The 14,085-nt window shown below is 64.6% G+C and overlaps 2 protein-coding genes across 5 annotated transcripts in view; one reads left to right on the plus strand and one right to left on the minus strand.

Moving 5' to 3' along the window:
• Caskin1 (CASK interacting protein 1) overlaps positions 1-633 on the plus strand; it is a 10,073-nt gene extending 9,440 nt beyond the window's left edge. The window contains exons 18-19 of the mRNA XM_013011247.1: positions 3-141; positions 537-633. Coding sequence (XP_012866701.1) covers positions 3-141; positions 537-633 — 236 coding nt within the window. The remainder of the gene's footprint in view (positions 1-2; positions 142-536) is intronic.
• A 1,606-nt stretch (positions 634-2,239) lies between these two features.
• Positions 2,240-14,085, minus strand: part of Traf7 (TNF receptor-associated factor 7, E3 ubiquitin protein ligase) — an 18,156-nt gene continuing 6,310 nt past the window's right edge. The window contains exons 2-23 of one of the 4 annotated variants that reach the window (XM_013011712.1): positions 11,431-11,548; positions 11,222-11,279; positions 10,992-11,045; positions 10,837-10,907; positions 9,636-9,728; positions 7,495-7,611; positions 7,033-7,125; positions 6,784-6,817; positions 6,191-6,374; positions 5,952-6,086; positions 5,352-5,569; positions 5,199-5,272; positions 5,005-5,053; positions 4,802-4,929; positions 4,583-4,665; positions 3,874-3,913; positions 3,675-3,791; positions 3,424-3,546; positions 3,118-3,237; positions 2,898-3,029; positions 2,699-2,818; positions 2,240-2,604 (exon numbers count right to left, since the gene is read on the minus strand). In XM_013011712.1, the coding sequence (XP_012867166.1) occupies positions 2,590-2,604; positions 2,699-2,818; positions 2,898-3,029; positions 3,118-3,237; positions 3,424-3,546; positions 3,675-3,791; positions 3,874-3,913; positions 4,583-4,665; positions 4,802-4,929; positions 5,005-5,053; positions 5,199-5,272; positions 5,352-5,569; positions 5,952-6,086; positions 6,191-6,374; positions 6,784-6,817; positions 7,033-7,125; positions 7,495-7,611; positions 9,636-9,728; positions 10,837-10,907; positions 10,992-11,045; positions 11,222-11,279; positions 11,431-11,511 (2,139 nt within the window). In that variant the 5' untranslated portion in view covers positions 11,512-11,548 and the 3' untranslated portion in view covers positions 2,240-2,589. The other 3 variants (XM_013011713.1, XM_013011715.1, XM_013011714.1) reach the window with 3 other exon arrangements.

Raw genomic sequence — 14,085 nt, forward strand, 5'->3', positions numbered from 1 at the left:
CTCCGCGCCGCACCCCGCGTCCGACGGAGCCTCGCCCGGGGACAGCGCCAGGCAGAGGCTGGAGGAGACCAGCGCCAGCCTGGCCGCCGCGCTGCAGGCGGTGGAGGAAAAGATCCGGCTGGAGGACGGGCAGGGCCTGGGGTAGGTGCGGTCAGGGCCGGGGCGGGGCCTGGGGGACGGGGCGGGGCCTGGGGACGGGGCGGGGCTTGGTAGATACAGGCGTGGCCTGGGCAGGGGTGGGGCCTGGGCAGGCGGGGCGGGGGTTGGTGGATGCAGGCGTGGCCTTGGAGGATGGGGCGGGGCTTGGTAGATACAGGCGTGGCCTGGGCCGGCGGGGCGGGGTTGGTGGATGCAGGCGTGGCCTGGGATAGGTTTGGGCGGGACCGGGCTGACAGGGCGGGGCCTTGGCAGCTGAAGGCGTGGCCTGGGGGTGAGAGAGGAGCGCGGGTGGGGTTGGGGGAGGTCTTCCCGGTGCAGGGCCTGGGGTGGGATCTGCGCCCCCTCCTCCCGCCCTGACACGCCCTCCCCCGCCCCAGCCCTTCCACGGCTGCGAAGAGCGCCGGCAGCATCCTGGATGACATCGGCAGCATGTTCGACGACCTGGCCGACCAGCTGGACGCCATGCTGGAGTGAGGCGGCTGCCCACATCGGGCCCACTGCGCCCCCCGCTCGGCCACACACTGACCCTTACCTCAGGACGGGCGCCTCCGAGCCGAGGGGCTGGGGCCGGGCTGGACGTGCGGGCTGCCCAGCTCCTGCACAAGCACAACTCCCGCCCCTGGCCCAGACCGGACGCCAGTCTGGAGGACCCGCCTGGCTGGGGGCTCCAAGGGCTCTGGGCAGCCCCGCTGCCCCGCGGGTGCCCGTCCCTGCCTGCTGTTCCCCGTGCAATAACGGCTAGGCCCCTCTGCCTCACCGGCCCGCCCTGCACGTGGAGGCCGCCCTCCCCTGCCAAGGCAGGCTGGGGCAGGGTGTGGGGAAGGGTGGCGGTCCCTCAAGGCCCTACGGCCCCCTCCCCAATCTGTGGCAGAGCACAGGCCTATGCCCAGCACAGAACTGCCCATTGGGGAGCCTCTGCTAGCCGCTCCTCAGAGCAGCACAGGGGACGGAGGCCCAGACCGGCCCTCCTCATTGCACCCCCCAGAATATAAGCTATCAAGAGTATTAATTTATTGGGAATGAGCTAAGGCAGATTTCCCTAGAGAACAAAAAGGTATAACTTTAACAAATATATATTTAAAGAAAGAAATATTATTGAGTCTATAGAAAACCATTTACCAACTGAAAGGACACTGGAGTCCCGCTGGAGTCAAAAGCTGTCAGAGGCCCAGGCCATCTGTCTGTCTGTCTTCCCCTCCCTCTGTCCAGGAGTGGTCTTGCCTCTGGCCACAAGCACACACAGGAGACTTGGTCCTCTCCCTGCTCTCCTAACTTCTCTGCGTCCTAAGAACTTGAAGGATGTGCCTTGCTCGCTGCCGGGCTATGCTCTCCGTGCCCAAGGCCTCGGGGAAGGCTCCTTCCTCCTGGTGTGTGGCTATGTCCTGGGGTGCTGGGGTGAGGGGGTGCCGTGTGTTCATCGTGGTGAACGCAGGCACGTGGCAGTGCCAGCAGGGTGTGCATGCCAGGCTGATGGGCAGAGGTGCCCAGGGCGGCCCCGTGCGGGCAGCCAGCCCCCTCAAGTTCCCACGGACGCTTCTGCTCATGGTCCAAGGCTGTGTTGTGTAGTTCTTGCCCTCTTTTCCTCCCTCCAAAAAATACTGACTGGTCTCTATTGTGTTTGCTGATCCACAAGTGTTGGGCACAACTTTGACATTTCTTTAAAAAAAAAAAAAAGAAAAGAAAAATTAAAAAAAAAAAGCCCAAACCAGCAATGGTGTGGGTGGGGGCTGGCGAGGGAAGCTGACCAGGCTGCGCGTGAACGGGCCTTCAGCCGCCACACCGGCGCTTCCCCGCGGACAGGCTGCCGGCCTCTCCTGGGTGGCCAGCCCAGGCTGGGGTCCTGGCAGTGGGGAGGGGGGGTCTGGGCAGGGAGCAGCTGTCAGCTGTCAATAAACAGCAGAAAACCGAGCTGGCTGGCTCACTCTTTTGGGGACATGTGTTGGGGAAAGGAAGGTTGAGGCATTGGGAGGCCAGGAGCCAAGGGAGGGAGGTCGGACCCCCCCCCGAATTCCCTCTGCATCCCAGTGTCATCAGGGCCAGAGAGGCCTCGGCCCCACAACCTGTCTCCACCAGTCTCCACCACAGTCTGTACAGCTTTTATTTCAATCCAGAAGTAATAAAATCTATATACAGTCTAAAACCAGTAGAAAAGGTGAGTAAAAAGGCCCGCAGTCCATCCATCTGGAGTGGGAGTGTAGAGTGGGCTCGGGGGGCATCGTACCTGGCACCCACGGGGGGTAGGTGGGGTGGGCATCTCCCCGGCAGCAGTGAGCTAGGCCTGCTGGAGGGGGACCTGCTGGGCGTAAGGCAGGGGGTACCACCCTGCTGCCGGGGTCCATCCCCACAGGGCAGGGAGAAACCCCGAGGCCACCCCGTGTGGCCAGCCTGGCTCAGACGGGCCCAGCGGGAGCCACGGCTTGGTCTGCACTGTTAGCATGTCCACACCTGTGAAGAAAAGGCTCCGAGTCAGTCGCTCCTGCGGCCCAGGGCTCCTCCCCCTGCACCCCCTGCTCCGCCCTGCGTGGCCCTTTCCACTGACCTTCACGGTGCTGTCCACAGCCCCTGAGAAGAGCCGGCCCCGGGACACCGCCAGCGCGGTCACGCTGCCCTGGTGGCGCAGCAGGGTCTGCGTGCAGATCATGTTGTCCATGCTCCAGACCTGGGGATGCAGGATGGTGAGGGCGCTTCTGGGACAGCTTCCTTCCCACCCGCCCTCCCGCCCTCCCCGCAGCCCTTACCCTGAGGGACCGGTCATAGGACGCACTGAAGACTTTGGTCTGGTCGGGGGTGGAGATGACCGCCAGGGCGTACACAGTGCCCACGTGGCCGGTGAGGGTCCGCACCTGCTCCTTGGACTCGATGTCCCACACCTGGTTGGAGGTGGCACAGGCGGGTCAGGGGCAGGGACCGGCGTGGGGGGGCGGCGCGGGGGGCCTGCCTTGGGCACCCAGTCCTTACGTGGATGAGGTTCTCGTAGGTGCCACAGACAATGTGGTGATTTGTCACAGCGATCGAGTAGACACTGCCTCCAGATGTCTGCAGGACGTGGATGCAGTCGAGGGTCCGGATGTCCCAGATCTATAGGCAAGGGTGGCTTCCTGATCCCAGGCCTGATGCCTGCCTCACTCCCAGGGCCTCTGGGGCTCAACAGGAAGCACCCTGCCCTCCCCCCCCCCCATGCATGATGGTAGGGGCAGGGGGAGGAGGGAGTCTCGGGCCAGCCTGGTAAGAAGATCCTGCCACCAGGAGGACAGCCCGGTGCACCTTGATTGTCTGGTAGGAGCCGCTGTACAGGTAGCTCTGGGCTGCCACCAGGGCCCGCACCCAGTGGTTGAGGCCTGTGAGCTCCTTCTTTAACTTCAGCTCGGTGCCCACGATGTCCCAGACCTGTGGGGATGGCTGTGAGGAGAGGCTGGGCGGGCCCCCCACGCCCCACGCATGCACACACGGACACGCATGTGCACACACACACGCGCACACACACGCACACGCGCGCGCGCACACCTGGGCTGTACCTTGATGGCCTTCAGGGAGCCGCTGAAGAGCATGTTGTGAGAGGACACCAGGGTGCACACCGGGTTGTCGTGGGCCCGGATGGTGTTCACCTTCTGCAGGTTCTGGATGTCCCACACCTGGGGAAGGTGAGGTGAGCCTCAGGGTCGTGGCAGGGAGGGAGCTAGCGCCCAGCCTCCTCCACCCCCTCTCCCCACTCACGATGATGGTGCAGTCTGCAGAGCCACTGTAGAGTTTGCACCTGGAGGGGCAAAGCCGTCTCGTGAGCCCAGAGACCACCAGCTTCGCCCACCCCGCCAGGCGGCCTCTGGGACCAGCAGCTCGGCCTGCTGCCATTTCCTGGAACCACAGCCTCAGCTGACACAGGAACCTTGGGCACGGTGGGTCCACCCCACAGGCCTGCCTGGGATGCATCTGGTAGCCAGGCCGGGAGGTCAGCTCCCTTGCACTGACCTCAGGGAGCTATAGAGCCAGTGGGTGAGCTCTGCTCTTTCTCCGAACACTCAGGCCTACACACAGCCTCCTAGCTCGTGAGAGGGGGCAGGTCTAGGGCAGAGGCCACTGTGGGGTGAGGGAATGGCCGGTGCAGCCGCTCCCTGTGCCTAAGCCCAGAGCGGTGCCCAGGGCGCCGGCCATGCTGGTGAGGGGCAGTGCCTGCCTCCATGTGGTCTCTAAGCGCCTGTCAGCCTCTGGCTGTGGGACCTAGCAGGGCCAGCCAGGCTGAGTGTTATCCACACACAACTCCAGAGCCACACAAGGGCCCCCACACCCCCCCTGGCGGTGCCACGCCAAACCTGGCATGGTTCGGTCCACGGTGTACCGTAGGTATGGCAGACAAGCTAAACAGACTGCCGCTCACAGCTCCTGGCCTACAGGGGATGTTGACAGGTGCATCTATGCCGGAACTCACCCCTGGATGCACAGAGCCAGCACAATGCCATCGTGGCCCTCCAGGGTCTTCTGGCACTTGTAGGTGGTACATGTGTCCCACACCTGCAGAGATGAAAGGCCCGGCCGAGCCTGTCAGGGTTGGCCCAGTGCTAGGCAGCAATCCATCCAGGGAAGAGGGCCTGGCCTGGCAAGAGGTGGCAGGGGTGGGCTGTGGAGCCCGAGGCAGGACTCTGCCTACCTTGATGGTCTTGTCCGAGGAGCCGCTGAACAGGAGGTCTCCCATGGAATAGACACAGAGACACCAGACGGGACCCTGGTGGCCCACGAAGGTCCCTTTGCACTTGAAGATCTGCTGGGGGTCATAGGCTGCAGGCGGGAGAGGTCAGTGAGGGACCAGCAGGGCTCTGGGGACATGGGCGGGCTGCCGCGGGCCATACTCACATCCCAGGATGCCCATGTTCAGCCGAGCGTTGATGTGCGACAGCTCGTCCTGCAAGACCGAGGGCAGAGAGCGAGAGGGATGGGTGGGGCTGCCGGGGCCTCAGGCAGAGCCATCTGGCCTGGGGCCACAGGCCCTGGGAACAGCCTGCCTGCGTCTCGCCACCCTGGGCCGCAGCCCTGCCCAGCCCACTCACGTTCAGCATGGACGCATCCCTCCGGAACTCCATGAGGTCCTCACTGAGTTTGCTCTGGTTCTCGTCCAGGACGTCTACGCAGGGGGAGGAGGGGCAGTGTCACGGGGGTCCCAGCAGCCTCTGTATCCCTTTTCCCTCCAGGCCGCATCTCACCGAATTTGAGCTCCAGGCTCTTCTCCAGCTGGTCGATCTTCTCCGAGAGCTTGCCCAGCATGGAGCGCAGGAAGGCGATCTCCTGGTCCTTCTGGGCCAGCGCCACGTGCATCTCGTGGAAGCGGTCGTCTGTCTGCTGCAGGAACTCCTTCAGGCCCTCGAAGCGGCAGCTCTCCAGGTGCGTCTCATACGTGTCCTGGTTCCCGATGAACGTACACCTGGGGGGGGGGGACAGGCTGGCTGCCCGAGGGGACCCGCACACGGCCCCCGGCCCAGAGAAACCCTCCCCAGCGCTGCGCACCGCTCCAGCGCGGGCCACCTCCCCGACCGCCTCCCCAACCCTCGCAGGTCCTTTCGCCCCACACTGGGCTTGTCAAGGGCCTCCTCCCACCAGAGAACAGACCTGCGCCCTGCCCCTCCCCGCAGCCCACAACGCCAGCCTGACACCCGCTGCCCTGGCAGAGCCTCGTGTGCTCTGAGCCCCGCCAGCTACGCGGTGACTTCTCTGTACATGCCCTGGGCTCGGGCCTCCTGGGGCCTTGGCTATGATGCCTGGGGGGGGGGGGGGGGGCGGGGCGAGCCGGAGCCCCACCCACTCACCCGTACTTGGAGTGGGGACACTTGATGTGCTCACACTCCCTGAGGTGGGCCTCCAGGTTCATCTTCAGCAGCGGCGGGCAGCTCGGGTTGTTGGGGCAGTGCACAGGCCTGTAGTCACAGCTGCTCTCGTGGTCCCTAGGCAAGGGGGGGGGGGCGGGGGCGGTGGATAAAGGGCTGAGCCGGGGCGAGGGGGGCCCGCAATGGAGCCCCAGGGAACTGGGGGGCCGTGGGGCACTCACTTCCGGGCGCTGAGCTTGATGGTGAAGGGGCACCCGCGGGGGTCCACCTCGAAGACGCTCGGCTTCCCCGCCCCGGTGGCCCGGCAGCCGTGCCTGCAGTGGATGAAGAGCTCCCCGATCTGTTCGGCCACGGCGATGTTGTTCACCACGACCGTCAGCTTGGCGTTGTCCACGGGGCACTTCTCTGGGGAGGGGAACATGCCGATGCCCGCCTGCCCCCTTCCCCTGCCCCAGGCAGCTCTGCCAGCGCACAGGACAAGCAGTGGCTGGTGACAGCTGGCCCGGCAAGTCTTGGCCAGGCTGGAGGGGGGGGGAACACGCAGCCAGCTCGGTGTGGAGGGGGTGGCAGGGCCCAGGTCTGCCTGGGGAGAGCTGAGTCTACAGATGCCAGGGGTTCCAGTCTCGTGGCTTCTCTGGGCCCGATGCCCACAGCACCACCCCAGTGCCAAGAGACGGCGGGCATTCCGGGACGTGGTGTGTGGCACAAGGGAGAAGCCAGCGGTGTCCACGGGGCAGCCGGGGGCAGGCGGGCCTGCCGTGTGTCTTCCCTATTGGGGGCTAAGGGGCTGGGTCCGAACGAGAGGTCACTGTACCTGACTTCAAGGCACATCTTCTGCAGAACGTGTGCTGTGGAAGACAAGAGGCTACAGTGAGGGGCGGTCAGTGTCCTTCACCCGAGTTCAAGGTCAGTGGAGGTCCAGGGCCCATCCCGCACCCGGCCACATGCAGAGGGCTTCGGGAGGGCAGCCACACCCGGGATGCGAGCGGAACCCGGGCTCACGGGGCCCGGGAAGCCGGCCAGCCCGGGGAGGTGGCGGAGGGCGCGCGTGGGGGAGCCTCACGCCGCAGGTGGTGATCACGGGGTCCTTGAACACACTGCAGCACAGCTGGCAGCACAGCTTCACCGAGGGCTGCTCTGCAAACACCAGCGGCTCCTGCACCACGCGGGGGAAAGGGGGTGTGGGGGGTCCCGGGTGACCAGGCAGCCTGCAGAGGCCGCCCACTCTGCCCTGTCCAGGTCCGGGACGCCCCAGGAGCGTAAGGGGTGTGGCCCTGGAGGCAGGCCCAGCTTTCACCTGTCCCCTTCCCGGGACGGACTGGAGAGAACCCCCTTTCCTGCTGTCCTTGATGGGAATGGGGACACTGTGCCCGCAGAGCCCAGCCTGGCCACTTGAGCCCCCACAGGCCGCATTCGGCCTTTGGGGTGGGCAGGGCTGGCCTGAGGGGAAGTGTCCCCATGCCACCGCGACCCAGGGACTGGCCTGAAGCCCCTCCATGGAGGGCCACGGAGCCTCCACACCTACCAGCTCCTCCTCCTCCTCGGGCAGCGAGAATGTGGAGCGCAGGGACATGCTGGACTCCGAGTGGAGGGAGCGGACAGAGATGGCGGAGTCGGAGCGGCGCGGAGTGCTGATGGGGGGCTGCGGAGAGAGAGGAGGCTGAGAGCTCTGGGGAGGGGAGGGGCGGCGGAGCCCCTGGGGCTGGGGGGCACCTCTGCAGCCCACGGGGGGGGGTGCCTGTGGGTTGGGGGGAGGGGAGCGCAGTCCCGTCCCCCCTGCCCACCCAGGCTGGCCTGGACCTGGTGCTGGGCCGCCGCTGCTCTCTGCCAACTTTCTTTTCTTTGTGTAAATGGAGAGACTTCCTGCTATTCAATTCTCCGAGGCCGGGCCGGGGCTGCTTCCTGCTTCCCGTGAGGGAATGCGGCCGGCGAGGGGGTGCCACCCCCGGCCAATCCCGGTACAGCCCAGGCCCCCCGACGGCTGGACGGAAAGGATTAGACCCTGGCGCTGAGCATCCTGAGCCAGAGGGGAAAACCACAGGGCCCCTTCTCCCTGAGCCCCCACAAAAGGGCTAGGGGACCCTAGGGGAGGAGGGATGGCTATGGTCCCTTCCTCCCGTCCTGGCCTAGAAACCTGCACGGTAGCTGAGTCCTCGCTCGGCGCACGCCCTCCTCCAGGCTGACAGAACCCGCGTGGCCATCTCTCATGAGCCCTAACCCTTTTTGAGCCCACGGCCCTTGGTCCAGCAGCCTCTGCCCGGCTGAGGAGCCATCCTGTTCCCGGAACGCCCCAGGGCTGGACCCTGAGAAGTCAGCGGAGACACCCCCCCACTCCGCCCCCTGCCCCAAGTGGCCCTGGTGCATGGAGACACCACAGGCGCACGCGAGGAACAGGGAGAGATCAGAGGAAGTGAGTCAAACATCCCTGCAGCCAGGGGCAGGCACTGTGAGGCAGCAGGCGGCGCCCGGTGCTGCCCCTCCCAGGCAGGGCTGATTGGCAGGGAGTGGCACCGGCAGCCAGCCCGGCTGCCCACAACACCACTTCCTCGCCCGCTCCCCTCCGGACCCCACAGGTCCGCTGGCCTTCGGGGACCCACAGCGGCATCTCCTGCCCTCTCCTCCCACACACACCGTGGCCTCCTCCAAGTCGGGATTCCTCATCCACTCCCCGCCTTGTCCCTGCCACAGGGGAAGCTTCTAAAACCTTCCAAAAGCAGGATTCTAGTCCTGCCCCAGGCTCACGCCTGTGACAGTAGCTACTCAGAAGGCTGAGATCTGAGGGTCCTGGTTTGAAGGCAGCTCAGCCAGGAAAGCCCGAGACTTTTTTTTTTTTTGAGTCCGGTCGTGGGGCCTGAACTCTGGGCCTGGGCGCTGTCCCTCAGCTCTTCAGCTCGAGGCGAGCGCTCTACCACTTGAGCCACAGTGCCACTTCCAGCTTCTTTTTGCTTATGTGGTGCTGAGGAATCAAACCCAGGGCCTCAGGCATGCAAGGCAAGCGCTCTACCACTGAGCCACCTTCCCAGCCCTTGCCTGAGACTTTTATCTCCAGTTAATCACCAAAATAAAAAGGCCAAAGTAGAGCTGTAGCTTGAGTGGTAGAACACTAGCCTGGAACACAAAAGCTCGGAGTGAAGGCCCAGGCTGAGTTCAAGCTCTAGTACTGGCACTGAACAAACATGGATTTTATCGGGTGCAAAAAACTGAAAAGTAAAATCTTCTCTGGGCCCTACCTCACTTAAGATAGAGCCAAAAGTTGGGCTTGGAAGGTGGCTCAGTGGTAGAGTGCTTGTCTCACATGCATGAGGCCCTGGGTTCGATTCCTCAGCACCGCATAAGCAGAAAAAGCCAGAAGTGGCGCTGTGGCTCAAGTGGTAGAGCACCCGCCTTGAGCTGAAGAGCTCAGAGACAGCGCCCAGGCCCAGAGTTCAAGCCCCACGACCGACAAAACAAACAAACAAACAAAAAAGGGCCCAAAGCGCCTTGTCCCAGCCTCCTCCCCACACCAGCCGCTCTCTGCTGCCGCTACCTGGCCCAGAGGCCTTCACAGCCCAGTGGACTTGCCCCGTGTACCCAGACCCCAGGATGTCCACACACACAGGCCGCCTCCTGACACCTGGTCCTCAGGACAGAGGCCAGAAGGGCCGGGCTCCTGGGGCGCAGACCTACCATGCTGTCCTCCTCGTCCCGTGGGGAGAAGGCGAGGGTGCTGGAGGACGAGGGCGTCCGGCGGTGCTGTTTGTAGGTGCTGGCCCCATCGGCTGCAGGGAGAGAGGTCCAGGAGCCGTGAGCACCGGCCCTTGCAGTGACCAGACGGGGCCGAGGCTGGCCTGGCTGCTGGGGCCTACGTGGAACACGGGGTCCTGTTTCCTGGCGCTCAGCCTTTCCCGAGGCTGAGAGCGCACACAGATGGGTAAGGTGGCCGGTTGGCTTCCCAATGTCAACGATGCCACAAGTGTGGCTTCAGGCTCGGCCTGCACCTGGGCAGGGCTCCCGGCTCCACATGGTCTTTACAAGCTCCCCCATCCCCGAGCCCGGCTAGGGCACCCCATGCCGGCTGACGCACAGCCCAACCGCAGATGATCACACCTCAGGTCGCCTGGTGGGAACTGGGGGTCTCTTGTGGACCTGCAGGGTAACTCTGCTAGGAGAGCTCTCTGATGGAGAGGCTGAGCCCCGCGGCTGGCCCCTGGTTGGGGAGGACCGGGTTCGGGTGGCCTGAGCCTTCCCGCACACCTCTGTGGCAGCCACGACGGGAACCAGGCCGAGCCATGGTGGCCTCCACCTCCTTCCGCCACGAGCCACCCGGCCTGGCCTGGCCTGGGCCTGAGAAGGCCAAGTGGGCGTCCACCTGGGGGCGCTGCAGGCTGCTCCTCTGGGCTGGGCCCAGGTGCCTCAACCCACCCTCAACCAGCCCTGAAGGCCTTGGTTCAAGGTAAGGTCTCGGACTGCCTGACCCTGTGGCCAGGCCTCAGTTTCCCTATTGGTAACAGGAGAGGCGGCCGTTCCTGCCTCCCTGCCAGGCTCCGCCCACTCCCTCGGGTGGGCTGCGGGAGGGCTTGGCTGACAGTGGGGACGGGCGGGCGGGGCTCCGGATGATATTCACTTTATTATTCTCCTTAGAAACAAGCCCCGTGTGAGAAGGGAAAGGGGGAAGGGGGTCGGGAAAGAGGCTCTCTCAGAGCCCCAGGGGTCACCAAGCAGCAAAAGTAGCTAGGTGAGCAGGCGTCCCCGGCAGCCATGATTCCCTTTAGCCAGAGGAAGGCAATTAAAAAACCAATTAGTGGCTGGCATCTTCCTGCAGGGCAGAGAGCCAGGAAGGCAGAGTGCACCTGCCCCGCAGCCCAGGCCCTGCCAGGAGGGCTACTCACCCCCCCCAGCCTTCAGACAGGACGCTGCTCCTGTTGCCATTCTCTACGACCTCCGGGGCCTGTGCTGGGGCTGAGGGCATTGGTCCACACTTGAGAAAGGCTCCCATGATACTCACGACCTCTCAGAGGCTAGAGTCTGGGGCTGGGGACAAACCGTGGGTCACTAGGGGGGTTTCCCGGTGGCGCCAGGGACGCCAGCATGCCCTCCCTGGAGAGAGAGGCAAGGCTTCGAGACAGAGCGGGAAGACTGGGCCAGGCGGAGACATGGCAGGCAGGAGCAGAGCAGAGGCGGGGCCTCGCTCCTTCTCCCCAGTGAGTGTCGGGTGCCGGGGAGCACCCCTGGAGCAGGGCAGGGGTCTGGGCCCTTCATACGTGGAGGCTCACCTTTAGTGATGGTGGTGACGGCTGAGAAAGTGGGACCGAAGGTCGTTTCCATTTTGGTCTACGAGAGAACGGAAGAGACCCGGCCTGTCTCTGGACAGAGTCGGGACAGGCGCGCTGGCCACCCACCCACCCACGGGCCCGCTGGGCACCCATAGTACGGGCACCCCAAGTGGGAAGACCCCCCACCAGCTCCCCAGCCACCCCCTTACCCCGCCGCTGAGGTCTGGGGAGGGAAGGCTGGCGGGGCCCCCAGACAAGCAGTTGGAGCGGGCACTCTCGCCCAAGCTCATGCTCTAGAGAGGCATCCGGGTTCCCTGGCAGCATCTCCTGGGGGAGGAACACCAATGAGGGCTCAGGATGCAGCATCGGGGGCCATGACACCCCCACCCCCTTCTAACACCAACGGGGGGGGGCAAGCATGGACCTCCCCCTCCCCCCCAGGGCGCACACAGGCCCCAGGTGCAGGAAGCAGCCTCCCCCTGCCAGGACGGGGAGGGGTCCCCTCAACGTTCTGCTGAGTTTTGTCCCCCACCAGTGCTGGCTGCCCTGTGCATCGTGAGCCTCGGCCTATCACCGGGACCTATCACCTGGCACCAGCGGGAGCAGTCTGAACCAGCCAACCTCAATCTGCAAGTCAGAGGGGACCCCACCACGCCCCAGCGAGAACTCAGGGTGAAGCAACTGGGTGTTGACCTCTCCTGAGTTCTAATCACAGGAAGATCACACGAGAAAGTCACGGCAAAAACAAGTCCCAGCTGTCCACCCTGTGCAGGGTCCCGGCCCCCCAAGTGTGCACTCAAGGGCTGGGTGGCGGGGAGAGGGCACGAGGAAAGCACACAAGAGCCAACAACCCAGCCGGGCGTGGCGGTGCACATCTCAGGACCTCGGTTCAAAGCCAGCCCAGGGAAGAAAAGTCCACGGGACTCTTATCTCCAATGATCCACCAGAAAACTAGAAGTGGTGCTGTGGCTCAAGTGGTAGAGCACTGGCCTTGAGCTGAAAAGCCGAGGGACAGCGCCCAGGCCCAGAGTTCAAACCCCACGACTGACAAAAACAAAACAAAACGAACAAAAGAGCCAACCACCCGTTTCCTCCCCAGGAGCAGGGGCCCGGCCCTTGCCCCTCAGTTGCTCAGCACCTGCACCCACTCTGAAGGTACGGGGCACTGCCAGCAGCTGCCCCCCACGGTCTCCCACACTCATGACCCCATGGTCTAGGAGCTGAGGGCCCCCCACGCCCCCAGAAGCCTGACATCTCTGTGGGGAGGAAGAGCGCATTCCGAAGGCCCCCACGCCCCTTCCCGAGAGAGTCTGAGGGCGCGAGACAGATGAAGATCCTTCCCAGGGCCTGGGGTTCCACTGAGGCCCGTGCCAGGCCACGTGGCAATACCAACGGGCGGCCAGCCCTCCTGGCGCTGTCCACCCTCAGGGGAGGGAGGCTGACCCCCCCAGCCTGTCTGCCACCCCTGCGACTGCGTTCCTTTCCACCCAGTGCCACCCCCACAGCCCCCAGTCCTGTACCCGGGATCCAGGGTTCGCTCATGGCCCTGTCACACCACCCTCCTTTGCTCCTCAGGTCTGGGGAGGTGGGGCAGCTCAAGAGGCTAGCCGGGGCCTCGCGCCCCGCCTCCCACCCTCCGGATCCCCTCCGTGGGGAAGGTCGGCAGCCATCAGCATCAGCACGACCATTTAGCCCTTCGGAGAAGAGCTGGAGGAAGGCCGCAGCGGGCCACTGGCCTGGACGTCACACCCATCTGCCTCCTCCCTGCGGGCTTCAAGGGCGCGAGGCAGCTGCGAGCTCCTGCACCCCAGGGCCCCTAGAAGGGCAGACAGCCTGTCCGCCTGCAGCGGGGGCTGCAGGCGCAGAGCCTGGCGTCTCCCACACTGAGGTAAACAGAAAGGCACTCGGCAACACGCACATCAGCTGCAAAGTCCCAAGGAAGGCCTGGGGGGGGACTGCGCAGGAGTGGCCTGAGAGCCAAGCTGAGCAGAGGAGGGAGGTGGACCACGGGACTGCTGCTGTCCCCCCAGTTTACAAGGGTTCACCCCAACCAGGGGCTCTGGGCTGGATGGAGCCGGGTCTAGGTGCCCCTCTGTAAGGCTGGGATGGGGCTGGAGTTAGCAAGGAGCCGCAGGCACGCTTCAGTACAACCCCCAAGGAGCTGAATTTTGCAATCACAGTTTTACACGCGGTGCTCTAGGCCTGGCTGTAGGCAGTAGGGAGACCACCCTGCAGGCCACGGCCCTGGGAGCGACACGCAGGGGCTCAGCACCCAGCACCCCAGATGGCACAGGCCACCTGGGCCCAGGGGACAAGCCCTGCCCCCCCAGGAGGAGCAGAGCCTCCTTCCCCCCACACTCTGCCTCCAGTGCCCAGGCTGGGGGGGGGGGAAGGCTGCTGGAGGGATGGACTGTTTCCAAGCTGGGGATAGCTGTGAGGAGTGGGTTCAGAAAGGGCTGACCCCGGCAGCCATCGCACCCCTCTTTCTAAGTTCAAGGATCAGCTGCCAGGCTGCCTTCCCTTCCCTCCACCCTGCTGGAAGCACACAGTTCTAGCCGCCAGCGCTGGCACCTCAGGCAGGTGGGCTGGACCAGCGCTCTAGCACCCAGCCACATCCCCAGTCCTTGGATTTTTTTTGTTTCACATTTTTAAAAGACAAGGTGTCTCTGGCTGGGTGTAGCCCAGGCTCATCCACAACACCTCCTCCTGCCCAGCCCAGGATTCTAGCTGCCAGAGAGAAGGTTCTGAAGAGAGTGACACACTGAGGGAGTGTCAGGAGGTGGGGGTGGGGGGAGGTGTCAGGAGGTGGGGGTGGGGGGAGGTGTCAGGAGGCGCGCACGAAGCGGCGGAACACACTGCGCAGG

This window comes from Dipodomys ordii, unplaced genomic scaffold, assembly GCF_000151885.1.
Source record: "Dipodomys ordii isolate 6190 unplaced genomic scaffold, Dord_2.0 Scaffold14, whole genome shotgun sequence".
Taxonomy (NCBI): Eukaryota; Metazoa; Chordata; class Mammalia; order Rodentia; family Heteromyidae; genus Dipodomys; species Dipodomys ordii.